Source organism: Heloderma suspectum, chromosome 2 (assembly GCF_057233095.1).
Source record: "Heloderma suspectum isolate Gila_16-S chromosome 2, 16-S_ref, whole genome shotgun sequence".
In the NCBI taxonomy this organism is placed as follows: domain Eukaryota; kingdom Metazoa; phylum Chordata; class Lepidosauria; order Squamata; family Helodermatidae; genus Heloderma; species Heloderma suspectum.
Genome location: NC_139459.1, coordinates 322221877 through 322238142, shown reverse-complemented (window position 1 = coordinate 322238142; position 16266 = coordinate 322221877). Strand labels below are relative to the sequence as shown.

General features: G+C 45.8%; 1 protein-coding gene across 3 annotated transcripts in view; it reads right to left on the bottom strand.

Moving 5' to 3' along the window:
* The window catches only part of SHQ1 (SHQ1, H/ACA ribonucleoprotein assembly factor), a 120820-nt gene that overhangs the window by 87093 nt on the left and 17461 nt on the right, over positions 1-16266 (bottom strand). The window contains exon 8 of one of the 3 annotated variants that reach the window (XM_084840351.1): positions 16-267. The exons of the other annotated variants lie outside the window; for them this stretch is intronic. Within the exon in view, the coding sequence (XP_084696477.1) occupies positions 16-267 (252 nt within the window). The remainder of the gene's footprint in view (positions 1-15; positions 268-16266) is intronic. 3 annotated transcript variants of the gene reach the window in all.

Below are 16266 nucleotides of genomic sequence, written 5' to 3'. Positions count from 1 at the left end.
AGCCAGACTGCTCACTTGAGGGAATGATCTTAAAGGCAAAACTGAAGTACTTTGGCCACATCATGAGAAGACAGGATACCCTGGAGAAGATGCTGATGCTCGGGAAAGTGGAAGGCAAAAGGAAGAGGGGCCAACCAAGGGCAAGGTGGATGGATGATATTCTGGAGGTGACGGACTCGACCTTGGAGGAGCTGGGGATGGCGACAGCCGACAGGAAGCTCTGGCGTGGGCTGGTCCATGAAGTCACGAAGAGTCGGAAGCGACTGACTGAATAAACATCAACAAACTGTTACTTCCTTAGCAATTTTTACTCAATGGTATGCTGTCTCTGAGCCTAGAGATTCTATAGAGCAGAGGTCCCCAACCTTTTTAGACCCATGGATGCATTTGGGAATTTGGGAAACTGCTGTGGGCACCACCACAAATTGGCTCCCACTGAGGATATGACAGGTCTCATAATGGCTGCTGTGGGGGCCTGGCTAGTCAAAAGAGGTGTGGCAAGGGAGAAATAACGAAGCTAGAAGCTGGGAGGGAGGGGGAAATAGCAAGGCAAAGGGATAAAGGGGAGAGAAGGAGCAAGGCTAGAGGCTAGAAAGGGAGAAAGAAGACTGCCTTAACGTTTTCCAAGGTTTTTCTTAAAACAATTTTTTTGAAGGAGGCAGGGAGGGAGAGAACTTCAAGAGTGTCACTGGAGGTCCGCACAGGCACCACATAAGGGTCCCCTACCATACAGCCATCATGACTAGCAGCCATTGATAGACTTATTCTCCATGAACTTGTCTAATCCCCCTTTAAACCCATCTAAGTTACTGGCCATCACCCACATCTTGTGGCAGTGAATTCCATAAACGAATTATGTTTCATTTCTATTTCATTTCCATGTCTGTACTCCACAGTTCCCTCCAAAAGAAGCAGCTAACATACCAAAGCAAATACAATTGTAAGAAAGGCAAACACAAAATTCAAAAATGCATTTGCCAATACAAATAAACGCTACAATAATGTATCAATAAAATTTCAAATGCCTAAAGGGAAAAATCCATTCCAATACAACATTCATAAACAACAATTCCTAGAGTGCAAACACAATCAGATCATAAAACACGCCCTTTAGTAAAAAATATATGCTTACACCTCCCCTCTAGCAACCAATATACAAAATATTGTGACATACCATTAAAGGAGACAAGTCCATCCTTGAGTCACAGGAGCCAAAAGAGAAGGACCAAGTTACTATAGGACCTTCGAATTAAGCATATACTCATTAATTATGTCCCCTTCATGGATCACTGCCTTGTTGTGGCGAAGGGGCTTGCGTAACTCAGTGAAGCCATAAGCTATGCCGTGCAGGGCCACCCAAGACGGACAGGTCATGGCAGAGAGTTCTGACAAAATGTGGTCCACTGGAGAAGGAAATGGCAACCCACTCCAGTATTCTTGCCAAGAAAACCCCATGGAACGTATCACAAGGCTAAAAGATATGATGCCGGAAGATGAGCCCCTCAGGTCGGAAGGTATCCAATATACTACTGGGGAAGAGAAGAGGGAATTTCCAAGTAGCGCCAGAAAGAGTGAAGCGGCTGGGCCAAAGCCGAAAGGACACTCAGCTGTGGATGTGTCTGGTGGTGAAAAGAAAATCCGATGCTGTGAAGAACAATATTGTTTAGGAACCTGGAATGTCAGATCAATGAATCAAGGTAAGCTGCAGGTGGTCAAACATGAGATGGCAAGATTGAACATCGACATCTTGGGAATCAGTGAACTAAAATGGACAGGCATGGGCGAATTTAATTCAGGTGACCATCATATCTACTATTGTGGGCAAGAATCCCTTAGAAGAAATGGAGTAGCCCTCATAGTCAACAAAAGGGTGGGAAAAGCAGTACTGGGGTACAATCTTAAAAACGATAGAATGATCTCAGTACGAATCCAAGGCAAACCATTCAACATCACAGTAATTCAAGTCTATGCCCCAACCACTGATGCCGAAGAAGCTGAGGTTGATCGGTTCTATGAAGACCTACAACACCTTCTAGAACTAACACCAAAAAAAGATGTCCTCTTCATCATAGGGGATTGGAATGATAAAGTAGGAAGTCAAGAAATCACCGGGATAACAGGCAAGCATGGCCTTGGTGTACAAAATGAAGCAGGACAAAGGCTAATAGAGTTTTGCCAGGAAAACACGCTGATCATAGCAAACACTCTTTTCCAACAGCACAAGAGGCGACTCTACACATGGACATCACCAGATGGTCAATATCAAAATCAGATTGATTATGTCCTTTGCAGCCAAAGATGGAGAAGCTCTATACAGTCAGTAAAAACAAGACCTGGAGCTGACTGTGGCTCAGATCATGAGCTTCTTGTTGCAAAATTTCGGCTGAAATTGAAGAACGTAGGGAAAACGACTAAACCATTCAGGTATGACCTCAATCATATCCCTTATGAATATACAGTGGAGGTGAGGAAAAGATTTCAGGGATTAGACCTGATAGACAGAGTGCCTGAGGAACTATGGACGGAGGTCCATAACATTGTTCAGAAGGCAGCAACAAAATCCATCCCAAAGAAAAAGAAATGCAAGAAAGCAAAGTGGCTGTCTGATGAGGCTTTACAAGTGGCTGAAGAAAGAAAGGAAGCGAAAAGCAAGGGAGAAAGGGGAAGATATGTCCAACTGAATGCAGAGTTCCAGAGAACAGCAAGGAGAGACAAGAAGGCCTTTTTAAATGAACAATGCAAAGAAATCGAGGAAAACAACAGAATGGGAAAGACTAGAGATCTCTTCAAGAAAATTGGAGATCTCAAGGGAACGTTTTGTGCAAAGACAGGCATGATAAAGTACAATGAAGGCAGGGACCTAACAGAAGCAGATGAGATTAAGAAGAGGTGGCAAGAATACATAAAGAACTATACAGGAAAGATCTGAATGTCCCTGATAGCCATGATAGTGCTGTCACTGAACTTGAGCCGGACATCCTCGAGAGTGAAGTCAAGTGGGCCTTAGGAAGCATTAGTAACAACAAAGCTAGCGGAGATGACAGTATTCCAGCTGAGCTATTTAAAATCCTAAAAGATGATGCTGTTAAAGTGCTGCATTCAATATGCCAACAAATTTGAAACACTCAACAATGGCCGCAAGACTGGAAAAGGTCAGTTTACATTCCAATTCCAAAGAAGGGCAATGCCAAAGAGTGTTCAAACTACCGCACAATTGCACTCATTTCACATGCCAGCAAGATGATACTCAAAATCCTACAAGCTAGGCTTCAGCAGTATGCGAACCGAGAACTACCAGAAGTACAAGCGGGGTTTCGAAGAGGCAGAGGAACTAGAGATCAAATCGCCAACTTTCGCTGGATCATGGAGAAAGCAAGAGAATTCCAGAAAAACGTCTATTTCTGCTTCATTGACTATGCAGAAATATTTTTTGAATTGATTGTGTGGATCACAACAAACTGTGGCAAATTCTTAAAGTGATGGGAGTACCAGACCACCTTACCTGTCTCCTGAGAAACCTGTACGAGGGTCAAGAAGCAACAGTAAGAACCAGACATGGAACAACCGAGTGGTTCAAAATTGGGAAAGGAGTACGACAAGGCTGTATATTGTCGCCCTGCTTATGCAGAGTACATCATGAGAAACACCGGGTTGGATGAATCGCAGGTCAGAATTAAGATTGCCGGGAGAATTATCAACAACCTCAGATACGCAGACGATACCACCCTAATGGCAGAAAGCAAAGAGGATCTAAAGAGCCTCTTGTTGAGGGTGAAAGAGGAGAGTGCAAAAGCTGGTTTGAAACTCAACGTTAAAAAAACAGAGATCATGGCATCTGGCCCCACCACTTCCTGGCATATAGAAGAGGAAGAAATGGAAGCTGTGACAGATTTTACTTTCTTGGGCTCCAAGATCACCGCAGACGGTGACTGTAGCCATGAAATTTAAAAATGCTTGCTCCTTGGGAGGAAAGCTATGGCAAACCTAGACAGCATAGTAAGAAGCAGAGACATCACCTTGCCGACAAAGGTCTGTCTAATCAAAGCTATGGTTTTCCCAGTAGTAATGTATGGCTGTGAGAGCTGGACTATAAGGAAGGCTGAGCGCCGAAGAATTGAGGCTTTCGAACTGTGGTGCTGGAGAAGACTCTTATGAGTCCCCTGGACTGCAAGGAGGTCAAATCAGTCCATCCTAAAGGAAATCAACCCTGACTGCTCATTGGAAGGACAGATACTGAAGCTGAAGCTCCAATATTTTGGCCACCTAATGCGAAGAGAAAACTCTCTGGAAAAGACCCTGATGCTGGGAAAGACTGAAGGCAAAAGGAGAAGGGGATGACAGAGGATGAGATGGCTAGATAGTATCACCGATGCAATGAATATGAACTTGAGCACACTCCGGGAGACAGCGCAGGACAGGAAGGCCTGGCGTGCTATGGTCCATGGGGTCACGAAGAGTCGGACACGACTGAACTACTGAAGAACATTAATTATGTGCTGCATGAAGAAGCATGGTTCCAAATCTCCTGCCAATCCACTTCACAAGTGCAATAAAATGTTGTGGTGTATCCACAGCCCTTAAGAGGAGTGCTCTTGTTCAGGGCCCCACACTGCATCTGCATGGAACAGGAGACTTGCAGTGCTGTTCAAGCCGGTGGGGTGGGTTAGCACTCCAGCACTGGGGAAAGATACAGGGGACTGCTTTTTTCCTCCCCAACCCCACAGGTCTTCCAGCATCAACCCATGTGTGTGTGTGTGTGTGTGTGTGTGTGTGTAAACTGTCACTACGGTTCTGTAAGCTCATAAGTGGCCGCCAAATAGTTTTGAAGATGTTTGTTTTTGCTGGCATTTTCTTTCACTTCACAAATGTATGTACTTCTATTGCATACCAAGCAAGTCCTGAGTATGTAGAAACCACAGTCTTATTATTGGAGGGGCCATTTCACTCCAAGGCTCAACCATCTTTGTTCGCTACTAGAGGAATGACTGGACAATCCCATGTTCTTGCATTATGAAAGAGGGAGAAAAATTTCTACCTACTTTCTCTATACCTAGCTTAATTTAATAAACCTTTATCATGTCCCCCCACCCCACCCAGGCATCTTTTTTCTAAATTAAAAAGCCCCATATGCTTTACCTAGCCTTTCCTCACTGACCGAGGTTCAGTTGATGGTCATGAGACACTCAGGACCTTTTCAGTTGTGGCACCTGTACACTGGAATGCCCTTCCCAGGGAAAACCGCCTGACCCCTTCACTGTTTGCCTTCCCAAGCCCAGTTAACAAGTTCATTCTGAGAGTGGGTAGCTGCTGCTTTTGATTTGTGTTTCCAATCACTGTAGTCGTGTTATTGACTGGGTTTTGCTTGTTTTCTGCTTCTTGGAGGTTAGGTTTTACCGCTGCTTATCTATTACTAAAACGGCAAAAAAAAAAGAGAGTTAGGTGCAATTTGTATATTGATGATACTGCATTCTAAATCCCCGGATGTGAAACTTGGTAGCTTCACAAACATTTTAAATGACAAGGGGAATAAGATAGAACACCTTGCAGGATCCCAAAGCCACAGAACCAAGCAAAAATCTCCCAGCACCACCACTCTCTGGAAATTAACATCCAGGTATGAGTAGACCCACTGAAGAGCAATGCTGCCAATACTCAGCTCATACAGCCTCTCCAGAAGAACACCATGGTTGCCGGTTTAAAAGGCACAGACAGATCCAGAAGAATCATCAGGGTCACATTCCCTGTTTCTGACAGAGGCGATCCCTCAGGATGATCAAGTCAATTTCAGTTCCAAAACCAGACCTAAACTAGGATTGAAATGGGTCTAGAAAATCAGTTTCATCCAAGAGTTCTTAAAAGTTGATATTAACATACGCTAAAAAAGAGGTTTTTTGTTTGAACCCTTTTCTTGATAGGCAAGAGGAATCTTGGGATATCTTCTGTAATGACATCTCTTTAAGAGGAAGAGTTCCTGAATGTTCTTTTTCAACAGAACTTTGCAAAATTCCCTTAAAATTTCTGAAATAGACAACTAAAACATTGAAAATGGATAAAAGAAGCAGGTTACAAAAGAAAATACTTTGTTCACTAGACACAATTTTGCATATGTCTCTTTGGAAATACTAAAACCACTGCAGTTTCAATACAGCACAGCTGCAAAAAAAATCAATAAAGCTAAGGGTATTCCATGGTGTTCTTTTTTAACGTATCCATGCAAAATGTCACCTATGCTATTGTATTTATTACATGCTATGTGGGAAAATATAAACCTGTTCTGAAGGGTAAGCCTTGCTACTTATATCACTACAGTAAGAATTTCACCTATTATAAATTGAGTCAATCTTAGGCTCAACTTCATTTTATTATATAGTGTTAAGAGACTGCAGAGAAGACAGGTATCATGCATTTTTAAACCCCCTTTATTCTTCACTGCCCTTCTGCAGATTTTACCTTTATCAAGCTTATGTACTATAAGACCAGAGGACCCCATATATCATCTAGATCCATTTCAGTCTGAAATCAGACCTGGATTTGGAAAGGAAACTGCTTTGGTCACCCTGTGGGATGACTTGTGCTGGGAGAGGGGCAGGGTGAGTACAATCCTGTTGGTTCTCTTGGACGTCTCAGCAGCTTTCAGTACCATCATCAATGGTATTCTTCTCAGGCTGTCTGAGTTGGGATGTGGGGGCACTGTACTGGTATTGTTCCATTCCTTCTTGGCTAATTCCAGAAAGTGGTGCTGGGGGATTGCTCTGCCCCGTGGCAATTGTGCTACAGGGTTCCTCAGGGCTCCATTCTATCTCCCATACTTTTCAGCATCTACACGAAACTGCTGGGGGAGGTTATCCGGAGATATGGACTGAGGTGTCACCAATATGAAGAAAACACCCAGCTCTACCTCTCCTTTTCTTCCAATACAGGTGAGGCAGTTGATATTTTGAGCCAATGCCTGGGCAGAGTAATGGACTGGATGAGGGCCAATAAACTGAGACTCAGTCCAGACAAGATAGAGATACTGTCCACCTAAGTGGCATTCAGCCTGTTCTGGAGAGGGTTGCACTCCCACTAAAGGAGCAGGTTTGTAGTTTGGAAGTGCTCTTAGATCCAACATTGTCACTAGAGGCATAGGTGGCCTTGGGGGCTCAGAGCGCCTTTTATCAGCTTAGGCTGATATACCAACTATGACCCTACCTGGACAGAGATAGACTTGCAACAGTTATTCACACTCTGGTAACCTCCTGTTTGGATTATTGGAAGATGTGATATGTGAGGTTGCCTTTGAAAACAGTCTGGAAATTTCAGTTAGTCCAAAATAGGGCAGCCAGACAGCTTATTTGCCTACCTGGACATTAAGATAATTGTCTGAGGCCCTCCTCCAAGTGCCCCCACCCAATGAAAAAAGGCAGGTAGCTAGGAAAGAGGGCCTTTTCAGTGGTGGCACCCCATTTGTGGAAAGCTGTCCCCAGAGAGGCTAGCCTGACACCTATGTTATGGTCTTTCTGGTGCTAGGTGGAAGACCTTTTTGTTCTACCAGGTGTTTTAAGATCTTTCTTTAGTGCTTTCAGTAGTCTATTCTACTGCTGGCTTTAATTTGGTTTTATTCTGCACTGTTTTTATTGTTTTAATTTTTGTACTGTACATTTTAATGTCTTGGACCGTGCCCAGGGAACTTTGGATATTGGGTAGTTTAAAAGTACAGTAAATAAATTTAGTTTACCTTCTTTAACTGAAGGAAGATGCTTTACATATAAAGCATCTTCAATAGTAGATCCATTTTCTCTTTCAAACCTCCATGGAAGGATATTCCACCACTTCTGTGGGCAATCTTTCTCTCTAATAGGGAACTTGGGAGGTTGAGTGCCTAGCAGTTTTTAAGTGAAATGCTCCCCACAAAAGGAAGCATTTTCCATACACGCTGGAGATTCCTTAGGTAAACAGAAGTTTGTAAAGAATTTTATTTGGCCAGAATGCGCAGAATGTTTTTTGTGGGGTGGGAAGGAATCAAGAGTTGGCCTGTTCAAGCCCCTAATTTATCCTGGAGAGGATATTGGGGAATGCATGCCATGAGGTTAAAAAAATATCCTGCACTATACAGGGACATTTGAGAAAGGATAAAAAGGAGATCTCTTCTCCAAAGAACACCCTGCCCCCTGCTAATACAGTTATAAATGCAGACCCAGCGCTGAGAGACAGCCCCATATGTGAGCTCTCCAGTGCTGTATAGCACAGTAGGGGAAACCCCCAGGGAAGTGGGAAAGTTTAAACAAACTCTTCTCCTCCTCCTGAAACCTCTTGCACCACCAGAACAACTAAGCTCTTGGTCCAGGCCAGCTGGAACTTTGAACAGGAGCATTCCTGTTCAGGGGAGGAGATATACTACAACATTTTGTTCCCGGTCCCACTTGTTTCTTCTATTGTCCAACTGCCATGGTCCACAACCTGTTTTCCAGATCTCCTATTTGCCTATTATTGTGTGGTTATTTACTTCTACTGTTGCACATAACAGGGATCTGTTCAGCAACAAGAGCCTTGCTACTACATATACATCAAGGCACAACAGTTCTAGAGTAGCAGATTGATGGAATGTTGCCTTCCCAACACTACCTTGGGTGCAGACACCTGTTGTTCAAGCACCTTTGTAGCCCTCTAGATGTTTTGGCCTACAACTCCCATCATCCTCACCACTGGCTATGCTGGCTAGCGTTTTAGCCTTACCACTCCCATTGGCATCTGGAGAGGACAAAATGCTTTAGGAGAGCAAGACTGTCATGCCCTGACTGGAGAAGTCCCTCGCAGGGGAGGAGCTAGAAGCCCCAGAAGCACAGGATACCCCAGACCAGGACTGCCACCAGACCCACAGGAGCCTGAGCCCTCAGGGGAGGTGGCTGCATGGCTATCCCTGACAGGAGAAAGGGACTCTGCCTCTGAGGCAGAGACTGAGCCACCCCCTGATCCCCGGGAGGGTTGTCACCTCAAGTGACAGGCTACCAGGGCTCCTGTGCGAAGGAGTGCTCGTCTCCAGAAAAGGTCTCCTCAGGAGAAAGGGACTCCTCAGAAGTAGGCTTTGGAAAGGGAGCTCTGATTGCTGCAGCTGAGCACTGGGTGGGGTCTGGTTGGCTTTGGGATTAAAAGCCTTCACTAGAAATCCAGCCAGTGTTGGAACAACTTGGTCCATCCAGCCTCAGCCATGTGCCTTGACTCCTGAATCATGCCCTGTGATTGATGCTCTGTTTACTGACCTTCTGGACTGTGTAACGTACCTGACTGATTTACTGTGTTTGACCTCTTGCTTGTTACCTTAACTACTCCTGCTGCTGCCTGATCTTCATTGCCTGCCTGCATTCTGACCTCTGCCTGCATTTTGACCATTCCTTCCTCAGCCTAAAACTCCTTGGACTGAAACCTGTGTGCTTGACCATTTGCTAACCAACTTGACTACTCTACTGCATCTCTCCTCCTATTTGCTTACGAACAGCCAAGACTCAAGCTAGAGCAGGACAAAGACAGAAGAAAAGGAATCCCAACCACAGTGTAGTTAAATGAGCAGAGGGCTGGCATAAAACTGGTAGAGCAGCCACCAGTCACAGAGAGCAAGTCAGCAGAGAGAAAGTATAGGACTACTGAACAAGGCTTCATCAAAAGATGTGTAGGGGGGAGATGCATGCCGAGGACTCAATGTGAGCAACTGACTAGTGCAAGTTGGCATGGAATTGAGTGTAAATTAGATACATTAGGGCTTTTAAATCTGTCTTTCACTTGCAAGAATTATTATATTTGCTGCCATTCTATTTCTGACAAATTTAGAAAGTCTGTTGCTATGCTGCAATAGTTATTAAATCCTGGGGGAGGGAGCCACCATCTGCACTCAGCGCAAATCCTCACAGCTCAGATCTAACACACAATAGGTTTAGAACATGTAACTGTGAAGTTAGCCAAGCTCATCCCCCCCCCACTTTTTTTTTTTTTTTAGTAAAGGTCCTTCTGATTGCAGGCCACTGCCCTATCATGTGCAAACATGCTGAATGGAATTTACTTGCATATAGGATGCCTAGGATGTACTTGGCATTTACCACCAGCAAAGCTATAAAATACCGCCAACCAGTCAACTGTCACACTGAAGCAGCTGCTTATTCATGTGTTGTATACAATCAAGAAGGGGACATGTCTTTGACAGATGAAAGATTGATGTGGGAATAACATTGCTTCATAATCTCACTCTGACTAAATTTGGATAAGCTAAACATACCATAAGGGCCAAATTTTCAAGCTGACAACCAAAGCATGAACTTCCATAGGCAGGTCACTTGAATACCCATTTGCCAATACCATGAAAATGACCCTAGGGTTGATAAGGCCAGCCCAAGGCTGGGTATGCTGTGGCCCTCCAGGTGTTTTGTCCTACAACTCCCATCATCCCCACCACTGGCTATGCTGGCTAGGGCTGGCAGGAGTTGTAGGTCAAAATATCTGGAGTGCTACAACTTACCCTCCCCGGGGCTAGCTAAATCCACAGAATCAGACTACTACAGGAGACCCCAAATCATTGCTCCAACTGTTGCTGAAGGCAGGACTCAGTTGTATATCCACTGCACATAATCTAGATCATTGTACATCACAGACAAGAAGCCATGCTGTGCACATAGAACAAATAGCTCCAGATGCCTTCCACAAGAAATGAGATGCCCACTTTCACTTTAAAAGCACTGAATCATGCAACCCAGACAAAGATTAATACTCCTGAAGATGCAAATCAACTGTTTCTTACATGAAACAGAATTATCCTGGTCAAGTAATACAGCATTTTTTAATGTCTTATTCAGATTTTACAAATAAAAGCTGTAATGGTTTGCTCTTAAATTCCTTTAAATAGTACAAATTCAAATCATTTTTCTCATCACAAGATTTCTGGCAGGAACAGAAAGTACTTACACAATCAATAATTTAACTACAGAAGGGCACATAATGCACTCCTTAATAGTGTCACTCAGTACAGTTAACCTAAGGACACAAAGACAGTTTGATAACAGAATATGCACATCTTCTAATGCAGTACAATTTGAAAACTGCTTTTTTGTCAAAGCATTAAAAAAACACCACAGCTACTGTTTTGTTCAATCAGTAAGACAACTGCCAAAAGAAAATTTTAATTGGCAAATTCCATTAAGTTTATAGGCTCATAAATGACCTTAAGAGGTTTCTTGTGCCTTCTAAGGAGAGCAGACAAAGAAAATGGGTGCTAATAATGTTGTGTCTTGACCCTTCTGCACTTAGCTATTCTCACTTTGTTACTAAGCAGACCTAGAAATTGCCCAATACGTTGTGCAGAAGCAACCTCAGGCTTCATCCAGACCAGCCTCCAGACAGAGGAGTCAAACATTGAGTTTTGCCTGAGTTTAGAACCCTTTTCTTAGTCCCACCGCCTGACCTAGAAACATCTTTCACTCATTCACTCTCATCACGCTTTAAACTTCCGTCTTTAACTGTCTTTCAATGATTTCTGCCAAAAGCTTGACAAATTTCTGCCAGAAGCCTGACAATAGGGGTGCAGAACCCCTTTCAGCCCAAGGGCTGAATTCCATTTTGGAGCTCTCGGGGACCACATTCCAGTGTCGGGCAGGGCCAAAGGCAAGAGTGGCAGGGCCAAAAATACCAGCATATTTTGACTTAAAGCTCTAACTGCCTGTAACTAAGCTTTGGGAGAGGCAGTTGAACCTTTTAGAATTGGGAGCAGGGAGGGAACTGCACAAAAGCTGGGGAACCACCAACTGATCGATGGTTGGGGAAGGGTGTGTGGCCACATTAGGAACTGAGGAGGGCTGGATTTGGCCCCTTGGGTGTGAGTTTCTACACCCCTGCTATAACCGTTTCATCTCAACTTAAGAGGAAGTCACCGACATAAGCGAGAAAGCCAGGGTAGGACAGCACTGAGATGTGCAAAAACCCATGTTCAAATCTCACCACTGCCAAGCCAACATCATCATCATCATTATTATATTTATACCCCGCCTTTTTCCCAGTACTGAGACACAAGGCAGCTTACAAAAATTAAAACATATACAATTAAAACATACGAAAATATACAAAAGTTAAAATATAAATTAAACAATACAATTATAATTATATTAAAACAGCATTTTAAAACAGCATTTTAGCAGTTTACCCCCAGGTTCCAACTATGTCCCAAAGGCCTGCTGGAACAAGAATGTTTTAGCCTGCCTCTGGAAACACATCAAGGAGGGAGTTATCCTAGCCTCTCTAGGAAGGGTGTTCCACAGCCGTGGGGCAGCCACCGAGAAGGCCTTTTCCGGGGTTCCCACCAAACGTGCCAGTGACAGCGGTGGGACTGAGAGAAGGGCCTCCCCAGAAGATCTCAGGACATGGGCAGGTTCATAAGGGAAGATACGGGGTTTCAGATAACCTGGATTGGAGCCGTATAGGGCTTTATAGGTCATAGCCAGCACTTTGAATTGTGCCCGGAAACAGACTGGAAGCCAGTGAAGTTGTTTCAAGAAGGGAGTTGCATGCCCCCTGTAACCAGCCCCAGTCAACAGTCTGGCAGCAGCTCTTTGGACCAACTGCAGTTTCCGAACACTCTTCATAGGCAGCCCCACGTAGAGCATGTTGCAGTAATCCAAACGGGATGTAACTAAGGCATGTGTCACCGTGGCCAGATCAGACATCTCCAGAACGGTTGGCGCATGAGTGTTAACTGTGCAAAAGCACTCCTGGCCACCGCTGAAACCTGAGCATCCAGGCTTAGGGCTGAATCCAGGAGCATCGCCAAACTGCGAACCTGAGTCTTCAGGGGGAATGTAACCCCATCCAACACAGGCTGAATCCCTATTCCCTGATCTGCCTTTTGACTGACCAGGAGCACCTCTGTCTTGTCTGGATTAAGTTTCCATTTGTTGTCCCTCATCCAGTCCATTACTGATGCCAAACACTGGTTAAGGACAGAAACAGCTTCCTTGCAATCTGGTGGAAAGGAGTAGTAGAGCTGGCCGTCATTAGCATATTGGTGGCACCGAACTCCAAAACTCCTCTCTCAGCGGTTTCATGTAGATATTAAATAGCATGGGGGACAGAACAGAACCCCGAGGGACCCAAGCTAACGGCCACAGAGTCAAACAGGCATCCCCCAACACCACCTTCTGAGTTCTCCCCGCTAGGAAGGAATGGAGCCACTGTAAAACAGTACCAAGTCCCATCCCAGCGAGGCATCCCAGAAGAATACCATGGTCAATGGTATCGAATGCCACTGAGAGGTCCAGCAGAACTAACAGGGACACACTCCCCCTGTCCAGTTCCCAGCATAGGTCATCCACCAAGGCGACCAAAGCTGTCTCTGTCCCATACCCAGGCCTGAAACCAGACTGAAAGGAATCGAGATAATCCATTTCATCCAGGAACCCCTGGAGCTGGGAGGTCACCAGACACACTAATACCTTGCCCAAAAATGGTACGTTAGAGACTGGACGATAGTTATCTAGTATGGTGGAATTCAGGGAAGGCTTCTTCAACCGAGGTCTCACAACCGCCACTTTTAAGCATAATGGAGCAATAGCTTGTTCCAAAGAGGCATTAACCACTCCCATTATCCACTCAGCCAGTCCTCCTGTGGCCTCTTTAATAAGCCAGGAGGGGCAAGGATCCAGCATACATGTGGTGGCTCTCACCGCTCCAAGGATCCTGTCCTCGGGCCGGCTCTGCTGGCCGGCTCCCTGCAGATGCAATGGTGACAGAAAAGAAAGACTTCTTTGCTGCCCTCACTGCCACCGAGTAGGCTTTTAAATAAGCTCTAGCCCATGTTCGATCGGACGCGTTCTGAGTTTTCCCACCAACATCGCTCTAGTCTCCGGCTCATTCGCTTCATCACTGCCAGTTCCCTAGAGAACCAGGGTGCTGGTTTGCCTCCACTCGGTGAGAGGGGACGCTCAGGAGCGAGTGTGTCCACCCACCGCCCTAGCCATTTCCCTATTCCAGAGATCAGCCAGGGCTTCAACAGAATCGCCTGCCGAGGCAGCAGGAAAATCCCCAAGAGCCGTCAGGAAACCATCCGGATCCATCAGCCTCCGGATCCATCAGCCTCCGGATCCATCAGCCTCCTTACTGGATCCATCAGTTCCAGTAAGTCTAAACCCCACCAGATAGTGATACGTCCATGACAATGGAACAACAGAAAGTTCCTCCACACCCAGATCACCGTTACCTTGCTCAGCACAGAAAACTAGGTCTAGAGTGTGACCTGTTGTATGAGTGGGGCCAGAAACCACTTGGGACAGACCCATGGTCGTCGTGGAGGACATGAAGTCCTGAGCCACACCTGACAGGGCAGCCTCAGCACGGATGTTGAAGTGTCCCAGCAGAACAAGCCAAGGGGACTCCATCACCGCCGCCGAGATCACCCCGGCTAGCTGAGGAAGGGACGCTGTTGGGCAGTGGGGTGGGCAGTACACAACCAGAATCCCTATTCTGTCCCGAGCACCAACTTTTAAGTAATCACACTCAAACCCAGTAGACTGTGGGCCAGGGCACCTGGTGAGGGGGATAGTATCACGATAGATCACTGCAACTACGCCCCCCCCCCCCGCCCCCCAGGTCTAGCCTGCTGTTCTACAGAAAACCCTGGGGGACAAAGCTGAGATAGATTAACACCCCGAGCTTCATCCAACCAGGTCTCTGTGATACATGCCAGGTCAGCATGCTAATCCAGGGTCAAGTCCTGGATGGCAGCTATCTTACCATTCACCGACCTGGCATTCATCAACAGTATTTTCAACCCAGGAGGACTGCTGCCAAGGCTATCCAGGTTATTTGTATTGGGGGACCACCAGGGGACCACCGGGGCCCTGTTATGGTTCCCGGTCCCCTGAACACGCAACTGTCTCCCCCCACCATATCTCCCTCTGCCCTGTAAAGCTGTGATGGCTGCTCCCTGTGTCCCTTCATCTCCCCTTCTTTTTTTGAACCACATCCCTCCCAACACACCCCCACCCCTCCGTTGACAAGGGGCAGGCCTTTGCCCTCGTGTTCACCTGAAGTGGCTCCCTCAAAGGGGCAAATCCCTTTGGTGTTGCCCCTTTGGTGGCTGTCCCACCCCCGCAGGAGCCTAGCTTTTATGCCCCCAGCCCAGGAAGATGACATAACTGGCCTGGGAGGGGGTGGCAGTCCTGGGAGAAGCTGCTGAGTCAAGGCCTTAATCCTGCAAAGAGGCAGCACTCACAGTGATGTGGTGGATCAGGAGTCCCAGAGGCAGAAGCAGAGGTAGCAGCAAGCAGTAGATTCCCTCTCCTTCCACCTTGCAGTTGTTCCTGGCTGGAGTCCTCCTCTCTCTTCCAAGGAAAGGTGTGTGAATTAGGTTGTATGAGAGTTCAAGTAAGAACCCTGTGCATCTACCATGAGCTCCTTGAAGGAGACTACACATATTCCATGTATGTGGAGGAGTGAAACTACACATATTCTATAGAAAGGAATTATGGTGCATAGCTAGAGACAATGGAGCTATAATGCAGGAGAGGATCACAACGATCCAAGGTGACAAGGATGAAGCCCTGTCCACTGCTAAATCAAGCTCCACCTAGTGACTTTACTAATCCCACATCCCAGATATAATTCAAGGAATCTTCTGCCCGCAGGGGTGGACAGAAGGTAAATCAGGATCTATTGGGAGATCTGTGTGTGGTTTGCAGTACATCTAAGGATTTCTGACTCCCAGTTCTTTAATGGAAACAAAGCCCTATGAGGAGAGACTGAAAGAACTGGGCATGTTTAGCCTTGAGAAGACTGAGGGGAGCTTTGATAGCACTCTTCAAGTACCTGAAAGGTTGTCACAGAGAGGAAGGCCAGGATCTCTTCTTGATCATGCCAGAGTGCAGGACACGGAATAATGGGCTCAAGTTACAGGAAGGCAGATTCCGGCTGAACATCAGGAGAAACTTCCTGACTGTTAGAGCAATACGACAATGGAACCAATTACCTAGGAAGGTGGTGGGCTCTCCCACACTGGAGGCATTCAAGATGAGGCTGGACAGCCATCTGTCAGGGATGCTCTGACTTGGATTCCTGCATTGAGCAGGGGGCTGGACTTGATGGTCTTATGGGTCCCTTCCAACCCTACTATTCTATGAATGTGAGCAAATAAAATTGCAGGGTACCATCTGTAAAATAGGAGTATAATTGATTGCTTTTGACCAGGTTTTCATTCCACTCTACTGGCCAGTTTAAGCGTGTTGTGTCAGAATCTCTGATCTCTCGCATCGTCCATGT